The sequence below is a fragment of the Stegostoma tigrinum genome, chromosome 28 (assembly GCF_030684315.1).
Source record: "Stegostoma tigrinum isolate sSteTig4 chromosome 28, sSteTig4.hap1, whole genome shotgun sequence".
Lineage (NCBI taxonomy): Eukaryota > Metazoa > Chordata > Chondrichthyes > Orectolobiformes > Stegostomatidae > Stegostoma > Stegostoma tigrinum.
In genome coordinates this window covers 34,646,577-34,663,467 of record NC_081381.1, presented here as the reverse complement: position 1 = coordinate 34,663,467, position 16,891 = coordinate 34,646,577, and the positions used below count along the sequence as shown (strand labels likewise).

Below are 16,891 nucleotides of genomic sequence, written 5' to 3'. Positions count from 1 at the left end.
CATCATCTCCATAGTATATCTTTTCGGCCACCAAACATCTGTGTGGGGACTGCATTTTTGTATACATGCCTTGTAGCCACTCAATCACTTCTGGTTCAACTTCAGACTTCTTTCTCTCACTGTAGCCTTAAGCTGACTCTTTCTGACAGGATTATTTTTCTTTTACTGACTTGTGCTATATGTGACTTCAGTCTGAACACTTCATTCTCAGCCATCTGCTGAAACAATTTGTTTTACCGGTGATAGTATGAGGTTTGTTTCTATAAATATGAACGAAAAGTTGCCAGGGTTTGTGATTCAATGATATCTGGCATTTCCTCCAGTTTGTGCCTCACATTTGTTTCGTAAGAACCTGCACAACAATTTGCATTACACATTCAGCTACTCCATTAGAAGCAGGACAACATGATGGAACTCTGGTTTGCTACCCATTCATTCTCAAAAAAATTTTTTAAAATTCTTCCAAACAACTTGGTGTGTTTTCAAAGTTCTGCTCAGTATTGTTCAATTGCTGGCAAGAATTTAACCCACTTCTAATGGCCATCGATCATCATGAGTAGTATTGCCCTTCAAATTCTGCTGAATCAATGTGTAGCCTCTATAACGCACTGACTTGCATTTCCATGGTCAGATAGGAACCAAGTGAGGGTGCTTTTCTGCATCTTGATATGTTTCACACCATTTTGTTTGTACTTCTATGCCCTAATCTAACCCTGGTCACCTCAGGCTGTTTCGCACCAGACTCTGTCAAACTCATTCTTTGACCACAAAGATCACATGGCAACTGTGATGTATGCTTTTCCAGAATTACAATTCTGGCTCCCTACACAACGCAACCCTTAGCAACCGACAATTTATTCTTGTGGGGAAAAAAAGGACTGGTTTCTAAATCCAATATCTATGTTACCTATCTGTGATTAACTCATGCACAGTTGACAATATAGGGTCTCCACAAGTTGTTTTACCAATGTCATCTGCTGTGACTAGCAAATCATCTATATGGGAAAAGAAAAAATATATTTTCCTTATTGAGTTGAGGACATATTAAATTGGACATTACAATGATCTTCTGATCATCCATACATAAGCTCTTTTCTGCATTAGAGTCTTAAAAAGAAGTGGCTGGAGAGATAACAAGGTGTAAAGCTGGATGAGCACAGCAGGCCAAGCAGTATTAGAGGAGTAGGAAGGCTGACGTTTCGGGCCTAGACCCCTCTTCAGAAATGCATTTCTGAAGAAGGGTCTGGGCCCGAAACGTCAGCCTTCCTGCTCCTCTGATGCTGCTTGGCCTGCTGTGTTCATCCAGCTCTACACCTTGTTATCTCAGATTCTCCAGCATCTGCAGGCCCTACTATCTCTGGCTACAGACATAGTTGATGCATTGGTTTTAATTTTCCAAAGTTCCCTTGATTCAGGATTGGTCTCATTAGATTGGATTATTGTAAGTGCCCAACTCTTTTATTTATAAAGGGAGGGAGACAGAAAGCCGGAAACTACAGGTCAGTTAGCTTGACATCTGTCATTGGAAAAATGTTTAAAGCTATCATTAAAGAAGGTATAGCAGGGTACTTGGATAAGTTCAAGGTAATCGGGCAGAGTCAACATGGTTTTGTGAAAGGGAAATCATATTTGACCAATCTATTCTTTAAGGAGGTATCACATGCTGAGAATAAAGAAAAACTAATGGATGTATATATACTAAACTTTCCAAAAGGCGCTTGGTAAGGTGCCATATTAAAGGTTATTTCAGAAAATAAATCTCATGGTGTAGGGGGTATTATATTGACATGGAGAGAAGATTGGCTAACTGAGAAGAAACAGAGCATAGCTCAATGGGTCTTTTTCATGTTGTCAAGATGTATTGAGTAGTGTGCCACATGGATGAGTACTCAGACCTCAACTTTTACAATTCGTCTAGATGTAGGGTTGGAAAGTCAGATTGCCAAATTCACTGATGACACATAGGCAGGAAAGTAGAAGAGGATATAAGAAGGTGACAAAAATATATAGATAGGCTAAATGAGTGGGCAAAGATATGGTAAACGGAGTACGATCAAGTTCAAGTGCTCTCAGGTCAAATCTAGCACAAAGTATATGCAGAGCAAAGGTCCCATTAAACTATCCAATCAAGGTCAACTCCCAGCACCAGGTAGATGCAAGGTAGATATCACTGACAATTTGTTGCCCGTCCATAATTGACCTTGACAACGTGGTGGTGGTGGTGAGCTGCCTTCTTTAACTGCTGCAATCCATATTGTACAGGGACATTGGAACCTTCTTTACTAGCAACTTACTCCAGTAGGCCTCAGCTCTGCACAATCTGACATCAAGGCATAGTTCCTTACGCAACTTCTCAGTAGCTATGGTTAGAGAATTGTTTCAGGGTTGTGCAGTTAATCCTTTAAGTGCGGCGGGATGGGAATTCAGGAAATGACCAATGAACAAGGTAAAGAAAAGCTTTTGCTCCCACTAAGGCATTTGTACTGGATGCAACTATACCTGCCTGCAAGCATATCATCCTGATAAATAACCTAGGAGTTTGCTAATGTCTGAGGAAGAGGAAAGTGAGTTATTATTCTGTAACAATGTGCCTGAATCATCTTAGTCCAGGTCTACTTCTTAGTGAGTCGCTGTCTGATCACAATGCTTGGGGTTAAGGTTTGTGCTTTTAACACTGGAGTCAATTACAATAGATTGTATCAGGACATAGTGAATTAGAAGAGAATAAAGCTATCTTGAATGAATTATGATTTCAGTCAACTGAATCACATTGCCCACATAAAGTTAATTACATTTCTTAAGTATGAATCTTGTGCTTTCAGACTGATCAGCTTTAATTTGGTATATTTCCTTTAATTCAGTGTTATCAATTTGTTTCAATTCTCAGTTTCAGCCACTGTAAATTTCCAGTCTCAGTTAATTCCTTGCTCAGTTCAAGAACCATAGTTTTATTAAATAAATTCAGTCTTTCTGTTCAATTTTTAAATGAGGCAGTTTTTTTTTCATTTGTGGTCTTGTGTTGCTCAGGCATTGTGTGTTGGTCTTGCTGATTCCCTAAAGCTCTTCTATGAAGCATTGTTGGGTGAATTATCATTGAAGCCAGCTGAAAGACCTTTGGCAATGACTGCAGGACAATAAACATTAAAAAACTTACATTTACAGAGCACATTGTCACCTCCTTAGGACATCCCACATCATTGATGGCTGATTTTACAGTTTGCTGATAGTTCAGACAGAAGCTAATTTTTAATTTACCACAGATCTCGCAACAGCAATGAAATAAATGATCCTTTTTTTAACTGGCATTGTTACTTTGAGGGAGTAAGGATGGACAGGACCATTTTCCTTCTTTGGGTATAGTTACAAAATCTTTTCCATCCACCTGTCAGACCAGATCGTAAAAGTAATCTGAACGGGCTTTTGTCTCTTAATGGGGAAAGTAACATACTGCTATGTACCTGGATTAGTAACCAATATGCTTAAACTAATGATTTCAATTCAATAAATTAAATAAATTGGGAATAAAGAGTTTATAAAATCATGAGGAGCATGGGTAGGGTGAATAGCCAAGGTCATTTTCCCAGGGGTGGGGGTGTCCAAAACTAAAGGGCAAAGATTTATGGTAGGAGTGGGAGGGGAAACATTTAAAAGGGACCCAAGGGACAACTTCCTCAAGTGGTGGTGCATGTATTGAATGAATTGCCAGAAAAAGTGGTGGAGGCTGGTACAATTACAACATTTAAAAAGGTATGGACAAGTTGGACCAAAGAGTCTGCTTCCATGCTGTACAACTCAATGACTCTACAAGATACGCCATATTTGTAAAACTCCATCTGGCTCACTGCCATCTTCACCTAATCTGGCCTCTACGTGGCTCGTTGCTGCCCTCTATGGGTTAGCAAGCCACATAGTGATCAGGAAGGCAGCTCACAACCACCAAATCAAAAACAATCGGGATTAACATTAAACGCTGGCCTCGTCTCAGATGCACGTATCATGTGAATGGAAGCAAATAAATTTGGAGTTGCTTTATTCCAATAGGTAGGATGCAACATGTAAAATGATGGGTGATAATGGGAACTGCAGATGCTGGAGAATCCAAGATAACAAAGTGTGGAGCTGGATGAACACAGCAGGCCAAGCAGCATCTCAGGAGCACAAAAGCTGACGTTTCGGGCCTAGACCCTTCATCAGAGCTCTCTTTACAAAACACAATTAAAAGGTGTAAACAGTGATCAAATAAAAGAATGGAATGCTTGACGTTATTTCAAGGTGGGGTCATAATGGGGAGAAACAATGTTTCACTTTTACCACATCAGGCTGGAGTACTGAGGCAGCAGACCATAATGGCTATAAATGCACAGTACTGCGGATGCTGAAAATTTAAAATCTAAACAGAAAATGGGAGAGTTAGCATTTTGAGTCTGATATATTACATTGAATTTAATATTTAACTGATTGAGGTATTTAAAATATTCAAAGGATTCAGAAGGGCAGGTATAGAGAAGCTTTTTCCTCCGGTGGGTGATTCAACAATGATGTGATGTTATCTTCAAATCGATGGTAGGAATAGCTTTTAACACAATGCAAGTGGAAAGTTGGAATACCAAATCAAAGACCCTTCCCACCCTAGTTTTAACTCACTTTCACCCTCTTCTATCGGGCAGAATGTACATAAGTTTGAAAACACATACCAGCAGATTTACGAACAACTTCCTCTTCATTGTTATCAGGTTTATAAACAGACCTTTAATATGATGATTTGGTAATATTGAGCTTTCTTTGCACCTTTTCGGTAGCTGTAACACTATATTCTGTATTTTGTCCTATTACTCTAATGTACTTATGTAAAGTATGATTTGCCCGGATAGTACTTAAAACATTACTTTTCACTCTCAGTACATATGACAATAATACATCACATCAAATTAAAAGCTGCTTGAAAAGGCTGCATTGTGCAACAATTGGAGTTTTCAAGACTGGGTTCACTTTTGTTTGAGTAAAGGTATCAAAAAACACTGACCCAAGGGGTCCTACTCCTATGTCTTACGGTCTTATAGAACGTAAGGGCTACAGGGAGAGTGCAGGAAAGTGGAGTTGAAATGCCCATCAGCCATGATTAAATGGTGGAGTGGGCTCGATGGGCCGAATGGCCTTACTTCCACTCCTATGTCTTATGGTCTTAAGGGGAATAAATTGGGTTGAGGTACTGGTTAACCATGCTGTAATTAAATGCTGGAATAAGAACAAGGGCTGGATGGCCCTGATTTAGGATGGCCAATTCTTATATTACTGAATGTGCAAGATTTCCCCATTGTTGCACTGAAATTTTTTTTTCCCTCTATTTGTTGTTGAGATGAGGACCAAGGTTAGCATTTATTGCCTATTCCTAACTGTTAACAGTTAAGAGTCAGTATTGTGGCCAGACTGGGTAAAGATGTATGGTTAGACCCCACTTGAACTGCTGAGAGCAGATCTGGGCACTACATCTCAGGAAGGATACACTGGCCTCGGGGGTAGTACAATGTACGCTTACAAGACTGCCACCTGGGCTTCAGCGGTTAAGCTGTAAGGAGTGATTATGCAATTGGGCCCATTTTCTCTAGAATTTTGAAGATGAAGGGATGATCTGATTGAAGTCTTCAAGATATTAACAGGTAAAAACAGGGGTAGATAAAGATAAACCATTTTCACTGGTTGGGGGTCCTAGAGGTAGGGAGTGTAGTCTAAAAATTAAGGGCAGATAATGTACAGACAGGGAATAGAGGGATACAGAGCATGTACTGACAGATGGATTAGTTTAGAATGACATCATGGTCAGCACAGACATGGTGGGCTGAAGGGCCTGTGCCTGTTCTGTCCTGTTTTGAGATACCATTCAGGAGAGATGTTAGGAAGCATGCAAACAGAAGGTGGTAGAGCTTTGGAACTGTCTTCCTCAAATGGAAGTGGAAGCTGGCTCAGTTGTTAATGTTAAATTTAGGATAGATAATGTTTTTGTTATTAACAGATTAAGGGCCAAAAGCAGCAACATGGAGTTAGCCCACTGATCAGCCATTGAATGGAGGAACAGACGCCAGGAGCTACACCAGTTCCTATGTATTTATGGAAGATTTCAGGGCGGCATGGTGGCTCAGTAGTTAGCACTGCAACCTCACAATGCCAGAGACCCAGATTCGATTCCAGCCTCGGGCAACTGTGTGGAGTTTGCACATTCTTCCCGTGTCTGCGTGGGTTTCCTCCAGGTGCTCCGGTTTCCTTCCACAGTCCAAAGATGTGCAGGCTAGGTGGATCGGCCATGCTCTTTCGCCCGTCGTGTCCAGGGGTGTGTGGGTTATAGGGGAATGGGTCTGGGTGGGATGCTTCAAGGGGCAGTGTGGACTTGTTGGGCCGAAGGGCCTGTTTCCACACTGTAGGGAATCTAATCTAAATCACTTCCATCCGAAGATGGCATTAGTGAACCAATCAACAGTGTCATCAGGAGGCCAGCATTTTATTGGGTTTCACCAGTCTGCCTTGATCCCTGAAATACTGGTCCAAGGTGACAATGACTCCACCGGCTGGGTTACTCTGCGAAACAAGTCACAGATTAATTGTCACTGACCAATTGACCAGGGTAAGCCAGATGTAGAGGAAGAGGTCACACTGGCTGAGGAATTGGCTATTTCTTTTCACCTGGCAGGTATGGTTATATCTCAAGTTTCCTATCGTACAAACACAGTTAAATAAATGATCCCGACTACCGGATCTCTGTCGTTCGCAGTGCTACCCTAACCTAATTTGTTTTGAAAATAATCTGCATGTTTAGTGTTTCCTTTTCCTCTGGACACAGTTGCCAAGCAGCAGCTTGTCAGTTCTGTGAACTGTTCCCGTAAGCTATTCGTCAAGAGAACTCCTCCTCGTGGTATTCACTGAGCCAGGTTAGAGCCTACCTGTTAACTAAGCCAGGTGAAGGTCACCTTTTCCAAAAGAAACAGCAAGAGTCAGGTGAGCCGCTGTTGGCTGACATTTGATAGCTCGGAGCCTGTGTGTGAGGCCCGCATCAAGGAGTGAGCAGTTGACGATGGAGTTTGCGGGCAAAGTTATTGTGTCGGCCGCTGTTGTGGTGAACCTAGCCCTCATTTACAGGTTCTATAAACTGCGGGCTGCCACTCCAGGGCGAGCTGTGGCAGATTCGGGAGACCCGGAGATCACGGAATCGGGTGAACAGACCAACAGGGACACGGGGCAGGGTTTGCAGCCTTGGTTGAGTTTGCAAAGGGAGGAGAACGCAGGAAACCCAGCCGGCTACGGGGATCAGTGCCTCAATAAGGCGGAGTTGAAAAGGCGGACGGTGGATAGGGCGAGTGACGGTTGTGAGCAGGGATCAGAGCACCTCCAGGACGCAGCCAGCGGGAGAGGGATGGTTAGAACCCACAAGCTGAAGGTGAAGTTTAGACGCCCACTGAGAAAGCACCTGGTCAGGAAAGGGCTAACAGAGGGACAGGATAAAGCTCCAACTCAGATAGCTTCAGGCCATAGGGAGTGGGTCGACACCAGCTACCCAGCTGAGCAATATGACCGGCCCAAACTAAACAACACAAGCTCAGCGTGGGCTAGCGGAATAAGCTGTGAAGGCGACACAACAGACGCGAAACAGAATCGGTTCATTAATACCAGCTCGCCAACATGTTGCAGTCGAGAACTGTATGTTCGTATCAACGGGGAGCCTCAGAGTCACAGCTCCTTTGACGTACCGAGTGCTGTCAACGGCACACACAAAGGAAATCTGTCCGCAGGTCTTATTGAGGATCCCCACACTTCGCCTCCCTCCGATCTGATTAGTGACACGCCAGGGACAGCCATGGGAAATCAGCCTTCTGAACTCCCCGGAAACCAGATTCATGAGAACGTCACCTTCAGGCAGGGCACAGCAGGGGGTTCCAGAGCACAAGAGAATCCCTCTAGTGTCTGTGAGTTACACCCTGACAGCGGAATTGGAAGATCCAGCCCTCTCCATGTTTCCCCCACATGTCAAGACAAACGTGAAAAAGTCAAAATTGGCAATGGATCGGAGACTGGGCTAAACGTTCCACAGTTACGTGGGGAAGTGAATCTATCTGATCACAAGATCATTTCACCTTCAGAAATGGAAACCGAGTGGAAAGCATGTGGGGACAGAAGTAACAGCTGTTCTGATACTCAGATTACACAAGAACCAGCTTCTCTTGACGTGGACCACCTCAAGACACCAGCTTCCCAGTGCAAGAGGAGAGGCCAGCACAGCGTGTGCCCCACAGGCGTTACTCAGGATAACATAGTGTTCTCTCAGAGCCTGACTATCCGAACAGAAGTAGTCAATTCCTCGGAATCTGACTTCAGTCCTTCTGAGTATCGAGAGGCTTCTGACATTTCTTCTGAGGTACCTTGCAGTTCAATCAAGTCTGCCATCACAACTATAAAGGAGGGAAGAACTGTCCTCAGGAAAGGTAGCATTTCAGCAATTGCAGAGACCCCAGCATTTTTAATTGAATTTGACTCGGAGACAAGGGAGTGCTGGGAGAAAAATCACTCTAATGAACTGAACTCTAGAGCTCCTTCTGTTGATGACATAAGCTCCAGTTCCTTGGGCTCACTGGTAGATTCATTGTATTTGTCCCAACCAGACCTCAGCAAGGAAACACCTGTGGAAGTTATTGCCAGAGCTAATTTTATTCACATCCCTTTGAACAATCAATCAACTGTTGAAGTCATGAAATGCCGCTTGGCTCTGGAGAACTGTTATGAGATTTTGTGCGTTGCAAAGAAACACAATTTAAAGGACCTGCAGGATGCTGCTTATCAAGTCATGAGTGACAATTACTTACAAGTTTTGAAAAACCCAAACATTTATGGTCAATTAAAAGCCGATGAGAGAGAACTGATCCTGATGAGAAGGATGAGTGGCAGAACATATTTAATGGTAGCCAATGTAGATGTTAAAGAGAATTACTGGGCTAAGGCCATAGTTCAAACCAACACGGAAGATCAAACCAGTGCCAGGCCACCAAAACCTCCTCAAACCAAGCACACAGTTTACTATTACAAGGAAGAGCATGATTCTTGGTATCCATTAGTTAATATAGCCGTTGAATCAATCTCCAAAGATTGTGCATTGTGCACCATGTACAATTATCTTTTTGTTGTGGCTGGTTGTCGGAGATCTGGCAAGGAAATCAAACTTTCCAATAAGGTATTCTGTTACAATCCAGTGACAAACATTTGGAGTGAGATATGTCCACTCAATCAGGCCAGGCCCAATTGTAAGCTTGTGGCTTTGGATGGGTATCTTTATGCAATTGGAGGAGAGTGCCTTTCTACAGTAGAGAGGTATGATCCTAGAACAGACAGATGGATCTTCATTGCACCACTACCACAAGGAACCTTTTCTATGACATACAAAGCTACAGTGTGCAATGGTGAGATTTACGTGACCAGGGGTACCTTCTACTACCAGCTTCTCAAGTACAATGCTAAAGAAGACACGTGGAATGTTTGCAGCATGATGAGCATGAAGGACAAGACCACTGATATAGCTGCAATCAAAAACTTCATCTACAGATTTGAGATTAACCAACAGCATGGTATCAGTGTGTATCAATATCATGTTATCACCAAAACTGGTTATGAATGTGCCACCAAAAGGCACTGCAAGCTAGCACCATTTCAGTGCGCTGTCATGGATGACACGATTTATTGCATAAATAAGCATTTCATGGTGCAGTTTGTTGCTCACGAATTATCACCCTATTTCAGAGCAGAAGATTACACTGCCGTTCCTGAAGCGAAGGGAGTCCTTTTTCCCTTTGTACTTACACTGCCAGAAAGAGTGTCACCCCAGACTCGAGTGTAAATACTTCAGGCATACAGAGCATAAACTTTTGCTGAATATCCTAACTTCGTATGGAAGTAGATTCTGAAGTTGTTTGATATTGCTTTCTGTTGGTGTATTGATATGTCTGATTCCCTTTCTCATCTATCCAAGGGGTGGCTGTCTCTGTGGAAGTCTCCATCAGCCTGTTAGATGAAACTACGTTGCTTGTGGATTTCTTTTGCACTGCCTCTCAGATTTCTCCAAGAGGTCACTATTGGATTAAATCAACAATCACACAACACCAGGTTATAGTCCAACAGGTTTATTTGAAATCAAAACTTTTGAAGTGCCGCCCCTTCATCAGCTGCAGTGAGAGGAGAGCACACAGATGCAGAATTTATAGGCAGGGAGAATGAAGGGCAGAGAGATCAAAGGTTCATACAACTAGTGTGAGTGGGGTGAACAAAACTAAAACGGCTGACTTATTGCCTCCTGTTGAATCTTTAATCATTCATACATTGCTGCATTCTAGTAACTGCAGAAGCAGGATATGAGGGACTCTGTTAAAAAAAAATGTAATTTTCGATTGAGAAAGATGCAAATTCCAGAATCTGTTTCAAGTCACTACCCTGAAATTAATTAAAGGTTACATCAGTGCCTAACTTTCCAAACTTCAAACAGGCAGAGCGATAGGAATATAGAAAAAGTGGCATCTCGGGTCAGACACTGAATTGTAGTTGTGAGGACTTGACCAGAATCTGTCTCAGAGTTTTAAGCTGGAATTAGGCTGGTTTTATTCAGAAAGCAGGAATTCATAGAATGCTGCACTGATTGATTGTGACTACAAATTGTGTGTTTCTTGAACAAAATAGAATATGTCTGCAAATAAACAAACATCTTGGATGAAATGATTTACCCCATGGGTTTGTGTGTGCGTGCGTGCGTGCGTGCGTGTGTGAGTGTGAGTGAGTGGGAGGGAGGAGAGGGAGCACGTGTGAGAGTGAGTGAGAGAGACTCAGCCATTGTTGCCTATCTTATATGCTGCAGGCAAGGATGCCCTGACGCATGCTTCATTGGAAAAACCGTGCAGACGCTATGACAACAGATGAATGAACGCCACACAATGATTGCCAGACCGGGACGTTCCCTCCCAGTTGGAGGGCACTTCAGCGGTCAAGGACATTTGGCCTCGGAGCTTTGGGTAGACTCCGAGATACACAACAGAGTCCCTGAACAAAGACTGATGGCCAGGTTCCGTGCCCCTGAAGACAGTTTCAACCGTGATCTTAGGTTTATGTCATGCTATAGGTAACCCCACCACAATGTTTTGTATCTGTAAATTGTTCCCTACTGTCATGTTTTTATGGCACCTCCTTGATAAAATTGTTATATCTCTCTACCTTAATTAGTTTGTACAGTTTTGGCTTACTTATTACAATCACACACATACTTTTTCATACACATATGCATACACTTTCTCTCACACAAACACACTCACACTCATACACACACACACACACACACACTCATACACAGACACACACACACACAAACACACTCACACTCATACACATATACTCTCTCTCATACACAGACACACACACACACACAAACACACTCTCTCTCACCCACACACACACACACACACACAGTATCTCTCATACACACATAAACCCATGGGGTAAATCATTTCATCCAAGATGTCTGTTTATTTGCAGATATATTCTATTTTGTTCAAGAAACACACAATTTGTAGTCACAATCAATCAGTGCAGCACTCTATAAATTCCTGCTTTCTGAATAAAATCAGCCTAATTCCAACTTAAAACTCTGAGACAGATTCTGGTCAAGACCTCACAACTACAATTCACTGTCCAACCTGAGATGCCAACCTTTCTATATTCCTATCGCTCTGCCGGTTTGAAGTTTGGAAAGTTAGACACTGATGAAACCTTTAATTAATTTCAGGGCAGTGACTTGAAACAGATTCTGGAATTTGCATCTTTATCAATCAAAACTTATGTCTGCTTTCTTCAGAGTTCTCCATACCCTGCTTCCGCAGTTACTAGAATGCAGCAATGTATGAATGATTAAAGATTCAACAGGAGGCAGTCAGCCGTTATAGTTTTGCTCACTCCACTCACACCAGTTGTCTGATCTTTTGATTTCATAGAATCCCTGCAGTGTGGAAACAGGCCCTTCAGCCCAACAAGTCCACACCAATCTTCACAGCATCCCACCCAGACCTGCAACCCACCGAATCTACACGTCCCTGGACACTACGGGCAATTTAGCATGGCCAGTCTACCTAGCCTGCACACCTTTGGACTTTGGGAGGAAACTGGAGGACCTGGAGGAAACCCATACAGACATGGGAAGAATGTGCAAAGTCCACACAGACAGTCGCCCGAAGGTGGAATCAAACCCGGGTCCCTGGTGCTGTGAGTCAGCAGTGCTAACCACTGAGTCACCGTGCTGCCCATTCCTCTGCCCTTCATCTCTCTGCCTATAAAAACTGTGTCTGTGTGCTCTCCTCTCACTGCACCTGACAAAGGGACCGCTCTCTGAAAACTTGTGATTTCAAATAAACCTGTTGGACTGTAAACTGGTGTTGTGTGATTTTTGACTTTGTTCACCCCAGTTCAACACCAGCACCTCCACATCAGCACTATTAGATTAGTTTAACAAAGTGAATGAGAAATGTCCCAAATCTATCCCCAATTCAGACTGCGCATAATGTTATACAGAAACTTAGATGAACAATCAATGCTCATAATGCCCATAATTTTTGAGAAGGGTAGGAAAGAATTACACATGAAGTCTATCCAGAGCTCAGTGGGTAAAAGGAGTGAGTAATCAAGCTATCTGTTCGAGGAAGAGCAATCCTCAGAAGTGTTGCAAGCTCTGGTGGAACAGTCCTGTCCTTTCCAATGGTAAGTAATCACGAAGTGATGGCTGCAGGAGATCAAACCCAGCTTCTTTGCCTTCTCTGGTCCAATAGCCCTTTGCTGCTAAGAGTCCAGGTTTATACATAGCCACGTGGGTCAGGCAGCAGAAATACTTAACCCATATTCAAGGCAATGTGCCTCGAAGAAAGATCAATGTTTTCGGAACAAAATCAAAGTAAATTAAGATCTTTTATATTGCAGTAGTCAGCCAGGGTGCTTTGTAGGCTGCTCACAGCTGACTCCACTGTGGGGAGAATGCCAAACATAAAAAAGGTCATCTTTTCACATCAGAAACTTTTACAGTTCCTCTACTGCAGAGTTCCCTGGTTGAATAAAATCAGTGCAAATGTATAAAAAAAGAGAGCCTGAGAAAAACACAAATTTAAATTATTATTTAAATTATTTTCAGAAAGTCATGCAGAAGGTACCCTTGCATCTTAAGTGATGAGTGATGCTAATTCTTTTCAGGGTCACATTACATCAAAATGTCTTTTTTCTGGCTTCAAGACTAAGATTGGGAAAACTATATGTTAAAAAGGAAGGGCTAATATGCCATATGAAAGATAAGGGAACAGTTTGATCAATTCAGTTCCTGTTTTGGCTGAGATAGGGTGAGGATGCCAGCCCGGAGTCTATGTGTAGTTCAAATCAATGGACCTTGCTTTGTTTCAGCAAAGAATTACCAAGGACCTTCATTTTCTCTGAACAATGAAGGTGTTCTATAGATGTGCTCTAACCAAGGTTTTATCAGCTTCCATTTGGAATATATTAAGCTAAACAGCTCAGAGTCCAACTTCCACCTGGAACACTTACCAGATGGAATTAACTTTCATATGTTTTTCTCAGTGCTTAGCTTCTCTAACCAATGCTATGAACCAGGAGCTCAGTGCCACAGTTTTCTTCATTTGCTGGCACTGCTGTATCGCAAAGCCATTTGTACATCAACCAATATGATGAAATAATTATAGTTTGAAACTTCTGTTCTATGCTTAGGGTCACTCCTCTCCTGCACACAAAGCCCTAATCTCTGTAAAAGGAATATGAAGCAGACGAAGCGAACTAAATTAGGTCTCCTCTGTCAGGAGTGGCAGTGACAGATGGGCCATCCCACACTCTACTTTTCATTTGCAAATCAGACTGAAAAATGAAAGGGGTGAGATGGGTCATCTTATATGCGTGCATATGAACATATTATTTATATTTATAAATACAGAGTGATCGTTTTTTTTTACATCAGGCCTTATCGTGCAGCAGTAGCCTTTGTACCAGAAGGTTTGGGTTAAGAGTCCCACATCAGCATTTATTGGCCATGGAAAGTACATTTGTGACTTGGTCAAACAGATGATTATCAATTGTAAATCCATCCAATATATCTGATGAAGGCAATAAGAGTGCAGGAGTTTCTTGGTCAGCTGAAGACAATGGCAGACCTTTGCTGTACTTTGGTAATAAGTGTGGGCCAATCCAATGGAAATCCATGGTCCAAACTTTGGAAATGAGAATAGAAGAAAAGAAAAACAGATTTCTGGCTTTGTATTATTGAATATAAGGATGTTACAGTACAAGAAGACCTAATCTGCTCCATTGTGAATGCTTTATAGAGTCATAAAGCATGGAAACAGACCCTTTGGTCCTACATGTCCATGCCGACCAAGTTTCACACACTGAATTAGTCACACTTGCCTGCATCTGGCCCATATTCCTCTAAACCTTCTATATTTGTGTACCTCAAAATGTCTTTTACATATTGTAACTGTACCTGTGTCTACCTCTTACTCTGCAGTTCATTCCATATAAGGATCACCCTCTGTGTGAAAAAGCTGCCCCTCAGGTCGCTTTTAACTCCTTTTCCTCTCACCTTAAAAATATATTCCCTAGATTTGGACTCCCCTACCCAAGGGAAAGGACATTTGCTATTCATCTTATCTAAGTCCCTCATGATTTTATAAAGCTGCAGAGGTCACAGCTCAACTTCCTATATTCCAGTGACAAAACTCCCAGCCTATCCAGCTCCTCCTTATACTAAACCCCTCCAGTTCCAATAATATTTTGGTAAACCTTTTCCAAACCCTCTTCAATTTAATAATATCCTTCCTAAACCAGGCTGACCAGCATTGTACACAGTATTCCAAAAGTTGCCTCACCAATTTCCTGTATGACCTCAACATATCAATAGTCTGGGCAATGAAGGCAAGTGTGCTAAATGCTCTCTTTACCACCCTGTCTACCTGTGATGCAACTTTCAAAAGACCATGTGTTGGAACCCCTAGGTCTTTCTGTTTGACGACTGTAGCCTGGGGCCCTACGATTAACTGTATAAATTTTACCCATGTTTATTTTACCAAAATGCAACACCTTACATTTTTCCAAATTAAACTCCATATGCCATTCCTCAGCCCCATTGGCCCAATTGATCTAATCCCTTTGTAATCATACACAACCTTGTTCAGACCATAACTTACTAACCATGCCTCCTAAATTCTCAACCAAGTCATTTATATAAATGACAAACGAAAGTGGATCCAGCACTGATCTCTGTGGAACACTACTTGTCACAGGTGTCCATGATAAACAACCCTCCACCAACCTCTGTCTCCTACCATGAAGCCAATTTTGTATCCAATCAGCAAGCTCTCCCTGAATCCCATATGATCTAACTTTACTAAACAGTAAACCATGCGGAACCTTGTCAAAGGTTTTACTAAAGTCCACGTAGACAACGTCGATACTGCTTTAAAGAGCTTAGGTCAAGTTCAAAGGTGGTCAGTTTGTGAAGTGTTTATTGCTGACAAATTAAAACCACTCTTGTCAGACTCTCTACAACATAAAAACTGTAACCAAACTTAGCAGAGTTTTGGTTGTGCCAATCTTGCCTGACCAGAGCATGGAGCCAGCAGTACAATTCCTATCTGACAACCCAAACATTGTCTAAACAGGTGCCTGCAGGAGACCAGCACTCACGGGTGTTTCCTGAAAGGTTGGTGAGCACACAGTGGCTCTCACTGCTGGGCTCTTGAATGATAGTATGAGACTCCTCTTCAGGTGAAATCTGCATTTGAGACTGCACTTTGTACATCTTTTGAAAGCTGCAGTGATGAATGTGTTTTAAAATATTTAATTTACAATTTTCTAGTTCAATGGTGAAATTCAACACTGTTTGAAATCATATATTAGTGCATTAATAAAAATTCTCAAGACAAAACAATGACAGCTTGTGAAATTGTCTTCTGTGTTGAGAGATTTTACCTGCTGCAGACTCTCAATTTTTTCCAAGTGACTTGGAATACTTTTCTAGAACTTATTCCCATAACATTTTCACCTCAGTTTCACACCAATCAACTTTACTTCCAATAGTGTCTGACCTGTTGTCAGATGTCTGCCAATAGTCTCTGGGGCTGGTCACTGACAAGCATGAAGTACAGAGCAGTAAGATGTTTCAGGCTGGTTTTACCTTCTCCCTGTGCACACTCCAACAGTTCCACCACCCTCCAGACACAAGAATAGAAGCTCAACATCATCAAACTGGGAACAGCACTACCAGTAAGTTCCCCACCAAGTCTCACAACATTCTAATTTAGAAATATAGCACTTTTCCTTCACTGTCATTGAACTAAAATTGTGAAACTACCTGACAGCACTGGTCTGCACCAAAGCCTGTTATGGTTCAAGAAGAAGATCACAACCATCTTCCTGAGGGCAATGAGGGATGGGCAATGTATGATGACCGAGCCAATGATGCCCACATTCCATGAATGGATTAAAACAATATTAAATTTATGATTTTTCTACAATGAGGGCCTCACCTAAAGGTGACAAATGAATAGGGTCCATCAGTGCTGAATGGACAGGAATACATTGGCCTTCCTCAAAAGTGCAAAATGAGCTTGATGAGAGGAAGAATAAATTCCAGCTTTTTCCAAATTGAAAAAGAGTACACTCCTATCCTTCACACGGCTTTAATCTCTTTCTTGTCTTGCTTAGCCCTGGAGGTTGTAGTCTCTGGATTGGTCATGGTCACTTAAAATACCACATCCCATTCTTAGAAAGTGCAATGAGCATCAATGCTCTGCATCAATAAACTAAAGGAGGAAAACACTTAATTAAATTAAAG

General features: G+C 42.1%; 1 protein-coding gene across 2 annotated transcripts; it reads left to right on the top strand.

Annotated features, from left to right (window-relative positions):
- The first annotated feature begins 6,837 nt into the window (after positions 1-6,837).
- klhdc7a (kelch domain containing 7A) lies at positions 6,838-15,952 on the top strand. Of its 2 annotated transcripts, none has more exons than XM_059638037.1 (2): positions 6,838-9,608; positions 12,006-15,952. In XM_059638037.1, exons 1-2 carry the CDS (start codon positions 7,064-7,066, stop codon positions 12,275-12,277), a joined length of 2,817 nt encoding a protein of 938 aa, XP_059494020.1. In that variant the 5' UTR covers positions 6,838-7,063; the 3' UTR covers positions 12,278-15,952. The 2 variants fall into 2 exon arrangements, with proteins under 2 accessions (XP_059494020.1, XP_048416982.2); XM_048561025.2 differs by having other exon boundaries at positions 6,838-10,137; positions 12,006-12,118.
- The last annotated feature ends 939 nt before the right edge of the window (positions 15,953-16,891 follow it).

Coding starts and splice junctions, on each gene's coding strand:
- klhdc7a (XM_059638037.1), top strand. CDS start 7,064: ATGGAGTTTGCGGGCAAAGTTATTGTGTCGGCCGCTGTTGTGGTGAAC. Junction 9,609..12,005: donor TAACCAACAGCATGGTATCA/GTGTGTATCAAT, acceptor TTGATTTCATAG/AATCCCTGCAGTGTGGAAAC.